General features: G+C 38.1%; 2 protein-coding genes across 2 annotated transcripts in view; one reads left to right on the top strand and one right to left on the bottom strand.

Annotated features, from left to right (window-relative positions):
- LOC103507589 (tyrosine-protein phosphatase 10D) overlaps positions 1-1,860 on the bottom strand; it is a 48,379-nt gene extending 46,519 nt beyond the window's left edge. Inside the window, 1 exon segment of the mRNA XM_026822414.1 lies at positions 1,539-1,860. Coding sequence (XP_026678215.1) covers positions 1,539-1,860 — 322 coding nt within the window.
- Positions 1,861-2,938: 1,078 nt separating this feature from the next.
- On the top strand, positions 2,939-5,625 carry LOC103507590 (WD repeat-containing and planar cell polarity effector protein fritz). The gene is made up of 4 exons (XM_008472081.1): positions 2,939-3,025; positions 4,533-4,633; positions 4,993-5,107; positions 5,527-5,625. Exons 1-4 carry the CDS (start codon positions 2,939-2,941, stop codon positions 5,623-5,625), a joined length of 402 nt encoding a protein of 133 aa, XP_008470303.1.
- The last annotated feature ends 375 nt before the right edge of the window (positions 5,626-6,000 follow it).

Here is a 6,000-nt window from a genome sequence, read left to right on the forward strand (position 1 = left end):
CCCCTGTCATGACGCAAGTTCTTATCTATGTAGATATTTTCTAGTTGTGTTTACCTTCTTTCTGTGTCTAACTCTGTATATTGACAATGATAAGTTAACATGAAGATTCCAAGACGAGTTTAAGTTAACATGAAGATTCCAAGACGAGTTTAAGTTAACATGAAGATTCCAAGACGAGTATTTTTCGAAAAACTCCAACAGATTCGGAGCAATTTGAGTGGGTCATACATTGGTGGACACCCTGTATATAAACTGAGTGGTTGAGTTTATTAGTGACAAGCTTTGTTCATGATTCCAAGACGAGTTTAAGTTAACATGAAGATTCCAAGACGAGTTTAAGTTAACATGAAGATTCCAAGACGAGTTTAAGTTAACATGAAGATTCCAAGACGTGTTTAAGTTAACATGAAGATTCCAAGACGAGTTTAAGTTAAAATGAAGATTCCAAGACGAGTTTAAGTTAGATTCCGAGACGAGTTTAAGTTAACATGAAGATTCCAAGACGAGTTTAAGTTAACATGAAGATTCCAAGACGAGTTTAAGTTAACATGAAGATGCCAAGACGAGTTTAAGTTAACCTGAAGATTCCAAGACGAGTTTAAGTTAACATGAAGATTCCAAGACGAGTTTAAGTTAACATGAAGATTCCAAGACGAGTTTAAGTTAAAATGAAGATTCCAAGACGAGTTTAAGTGTCATGGATATCATGGCGTGAAGTGTAAAGTTGATATCAGGAATATAGCCCTGGATAGAAAATAAATTAACAAAATAGTTCCATTTTCGTAACAGCTAGATAGAGTTACATATTTTCCATTTTTAGTCCGTCCTTCCTTTATTATTACAATAGTAATAAAAAGGTATAAGGGACGGACTATTGTATTCGCTTCGGTGTCGTCTGTGTGTACTGTCATTCTGTCACTCATTCTGTCTTCTGTCCTAATCTTTGTTGGGATTCGCACATGGAAAACATTGCTAAAAAAATGGATTCCAACATCTTCTTGTTGCGAAACTTGGCCGAGTCTGTATCACGCAATGTACTTAAGATAGCATACTTTGGCTTAATTCATCCCCACTTAATGCCGTGATGGCTTGGGGCCATTCAGCCATTAAAGACAGGGCTTTTAGTCTCCAAAGAAAAGCGATTAGCATAGTTTATGGTCTGGGATATAGGGACTCTTGTGATCATGCTTTCCGTAATCTTGGAATCTTGACCTTCCCATGTATATTCATATATGAGTGTCTCCTTTATATAAAAAAGAATCAAAACGAATTCCCCCGACAGCGAAACATGCACAGTCATAATACCAGACAAATAATGATATCAGACCTGAATTCACACGATTAACTAAAAACCAATGTGGTACAAAGTACTGGTGTGTTAAGTTTTATAATAAGCTACCACTGATGTTGTAGTGTTGCCGACAGGTACCCCTTTTCAATCGCCCACCAGGGGTGGATGGAGGGACTACCTACTTTAAAAAAGGGGGTTCTAAGACTTTTCGAACACTCTGAATAAAATTGATGAACAGAAAACTCACGTGTAGTGATGGAAGCGGTCCAAGTAAGCCAATCATGGACGGTAGAGTTGGTGTAGTACAGATAGAAATCATACTTGGTACCAGGGAGTCCTTCAGAGAACTCTATGTTATCTTTGATATCACGGGAGACATAGGTTGTATTGGGTGGTGGATGGCCATGAGCCGGGATATAGTCCAAGCGATAGGTGCTATTATCCGAGCTCAAGTTTTCCGGGATCTTAATAACCAAATTAGCACCGTGGACACCATGCTGAAATTGAAAAGAGAAATTCAATTTAAGTTTTACATTTAACAGGTTTACACTGAGAATAAGATATCCCATAATGCCAACAAGTTACCACAATGATGTACATTTTTCTTTATTTCTTATGATTTTAATATCATCATTATCATTATTATTAACCTACTAAGTTCTTGAGTGAATTGTCTTTTTGCCTAGGAAGATCTGATGAACCCAAAGGTCAATTTGTAATATTATTGACATCAGATTTGAAATTTCTCTTATCGGTACAAGTTTACAACATATCCACAGTAAATAAGTACATTATTGCTTATGACTTATGAAAGTTCCAAGGTGTGGTTGAACCATGGCTAAGTGCAATGGAGAAAAAGAGAAAGATTGCACCACTAAGCACTAACAGAGGTTGGTTTTGGATATTAATTGCAATTTAACGTTTAGACTTCGGATTACATATTATATGCAAAGCATATTTTGGCACTTTTTGACGATAACCCCCTTCAGGGTTTAAACGCTTTTCCCGGAATGAAATTCCATGATGTAATTGCAGTCCCCCCCCCCATCCCCGTTTTAACGAAAATGAATCAAATCTAAACTGCGCTGTGGCTGATTTTTTTTTTTTTTTTTTTTGCCTCAAAAGTACAAGTGTGACCCATCACTCCCATCAGATCGGAGTGTTTTTTGCTCCCAAATTTTATGGTTTCATTATTATTTAATTTTGGTCCAATATTTCGCTGTTGGGATAGCGCGGTGTTTGCGAAATCCGCGAATCTTACATATTTTTCAAATGTACGTGTGTGATATATCAAATCACGCTATTTTGTACTTATAAATCTTGTGGTTATATTACTTTTCCAATTCGCTTCATTTTTGACGGTTCGATTCCGCGAACGTTTTAGAACTAAAAACTGACCATCGAAAATTTTGACCGAATTACTTTCCTTATTATAGGACATGGTTGTCCAACCCACGGCCCGCGAAGGCACGTGTAGAACTCAGTGAACTCAAAGCTGTCCCTGTTTTTCAATCCCAAACAGAAATGGGACCGGCGTTTTTTATGTAAGCTTTTTGATAGAGACCGATTTCCAAACCTGAGAACTCTAGGACTGAAGATTACATCAATGTTCGGTAGTTCAGACATGTGCGAAGTGCTTTTTCGACTATGAAGCATGTGAAAGGCCAATTAAGAAACAATCTTTCGGATGTGTCTCTTGCTCACCTTCTACGTTTGTGTACCGAAGACGTGAATGTCGATAATTCATAAACTTGTGTCAGCTGCAGTGTCCGCAGAAATCACACAAATGTCATGTTCAGTCATCATATATGTTAATTTTTCATAATAAATAATTATAATTTATACTTAATGATATGCTGATATTACACTTGTACCCCCCACCCCTCACATGTGAGTTCAATTTTTACCTTTTGCGGCCCTCGGGTACGCGAAGGTTGGACTACCCTGTTATAGGATAAGGACAGTAAAAAGTCTGTAGAAAAGTAATGAATTCATGCATAGCTTAAGATGAAGAACATTTTATGAGCGTGGAGTATTGAATTATCAACTTAGCAAAGCGTTTCACAATTTCGCTGTATACATATTTAGTTCACAAGTTTTACAATGATTTCACTTGGAGCTAGATAAAAATTATTGCTTTTTTTCTCTCGAATAGTTACGTTATTATTGACTCTGAGTTAAAATGACGACATACGCCATGTGCCTAAAGCAAAATGTTTCAAATCAATGCCCATGGATTATTATACTCATAGCTCAGTGCTGTCTAGTCTCTGTTGACTAGTTGTACCAATGTCCATGGATTATTATACTCATAGCTCTTGAAATTGCGAGAAGGTTTAAGGATTTAAGACTCAGTATTTTCAGCAGGCACGAAAAACTTGGCCTTAATTTTCTGATATAGTTCGACATTTTTGGATAGGAACTTGACCTTTATTTCACATTTGTGTTTTTGTGGGGTAAATAAAAACGAATGTCATGATTTCTTTGAACATTGTTGAACGGTTGAAATTTCGTATACAATCCGGAGGCCTGGGGTTCGAATCCTGGCGGTGCACAATTTTTGTACAAAGATTTGATGTTCAAAAGAGCCTCTCAGCCTCGTTAGGGTAAGTGCATAGAAAATAAAAATCTGGTGTGAACATCACACGACTTTCCTTATCCTATTGAATGGTGCTTATTTGGGTGTTCTGTTGTAACATTTACAATACCTCTAACCGTTTAGTCGATATAGCTGAAAACCGCCAAAAAGCGAAACCCGCCAAAAAGCGGTCAAAATACCGCCAAGCGCAGCACCTATTTTAACCAAACGTTTTGTGTTGCATCCTTGTCACATTTGTGAACTACATACCAAATTTCAAATCTTAGCTTATACCGTTCCCGAGATATTGTTAAATTACACCGAAAACCGCCAAAAAGCGGTAAAATGCCGCCAAGCTTTGCACCGGTCTTAACCAAAAGTTTCGTGTCGCATCCTTGTCACATTTGAAAGATACATACAAAATTTCAAGTCTCTAGCTCTTACCGTTCTCGAGATATTTTGTTTACAGACAGACACACAGACACACACACGGACCAATGGCTGAAACTTTGGATTTAGGCTCTAGAGACCTCAAAACGTGTTTTGGCACTAAAAACTGACCATAAATTTTGACCCGATTACATTACTTTCCTTCCTATAGGATAAGGAAAGTAAAAAACTCTTGCTTCATGATGTACTCTTACTATGTTTTCCTACTTTCAGGTTCTGAGTTGGTGGAGATGTACTAGAGATGAGGTCTATCCTTGGACACCTGTTGTGAAAGATGTGGACCGAGCTAATATTCATGTCTACTCTCTAAGCAGGTAAAGATTTTCAACTAAATTTAGAAACATGCAAATATGAGGTCTTATAATAAAGCTCCTCAGAATATCTCAGGTTTTGATGTATGCATGTTCCATATAAAAGCTTGGTTTTGTGTTTCGTTAAAAAATATGCAAACAAAATAGGTCTCTAAATAAAGTAAATTTCTTTCCATTTATGTCATCTCAAACATATTTTCCTTGAAAAATAGCACTTATCTTAGTATTGCTAAGTGTATGAAGTACTCATATCTCTCCATTTGTATCACTTATCTTATCTCACGGACACGGGAAGTAAAGTATCTCTCCACCAAAGAAAACTAATCTGAATTGACAACTCGGTTTATTTTCTTTCATTCCAGTGTGAAGATGGAGCTCCTCTGTTATTACAAGACAGAATGTGATCCTCTCTGTGTAGAATTCAGTCATGTCCGACCCAACATCATACACTCAGTGGAACAGAAAATATCCAGAAGAGTAAGTTGAAGACAAGATTAATCCAGGGCCTGCCCACGATCGACAAAAAATTGTACTCGTATTTCGACTGCAGATATTTCAAAGGGTTACTTTCTCGTGTCCTTAAACAGTGTTGGGGATAAAATTCTATCTCTCGGCTGAGATTGAACCCACGCTCTCTTGATTGGCAGGCGAGCGCCTTGATCCACCACCATACACCTCCCTCGCCTGGTAAACAGGAGGGCATGGGTTCTACCCCAGCTGAGGCCATGATAATTTAATCCTTAGTTATTTGAGAATTTGACCACATAATAATGGAGCTCTAAGGGGTAGGTGGTAGAGAACGCCTCCGGTGTTAACATCGCCTAGTGGTTTTGGTTTTGTAGTCAACTTCCTCTCGTCAAATGTTTCTCACTCATCAAAGCCATTCTCATTTTCAGGGTGAAGTGAGTGTAGAAAGCTGCACGTATGAAATTCTCAATGCCAAATGCCATCGTATAGCAGTTACATGTATTCTTGGAACTTATTCCCTAAAGTGAACCGATCTTTGACACCTCTAGTAGATACTAAGTATGTATCTACATAATTAGACATAACATGTTAGGGGAAACTCTGAATAGCTGAGGTCCTCTGAGGGTTTATGTCACCTCGTCTTTTTACTTATGTACCCCATTCTATAACCTATAACAGGGGTTTCCAACTAGCGGCCCGCATGTGGCCCGCCAGGCCATTTTTTTGGCCCGCGAAGTTACCTACATTTGTACAAACTTACCTACATTGAGTCATGGAAACTGACCCCCTTAGTGTTCAGCTACAATTAGGAGAAACTTTTTGAAAAATTTCGCCTGCGGCGCTCAAAATTCGTTCGTACTGCATTTTTGAAAAGTTGGGGGTGGGGGGGGGGCTTTCTCAAA

The sequence above is a fragment of the Diaphorina citri genome, unplaced genomic scaffold (assembly GCF_000475195.1).
Source record: "Diaphorina citri unplaced genomic scaffold, Diaci psyllid genome assembly version 1.1 scaffold327, whole genome shotgun sequence".
In the NCBI taxonomy this organism is placed as follows: Eukaryota; Metazoa; Arthropoda; class Insecta; order Hemiptera; family Psyllidae; genus Diaphorina; species Diaphorina citri.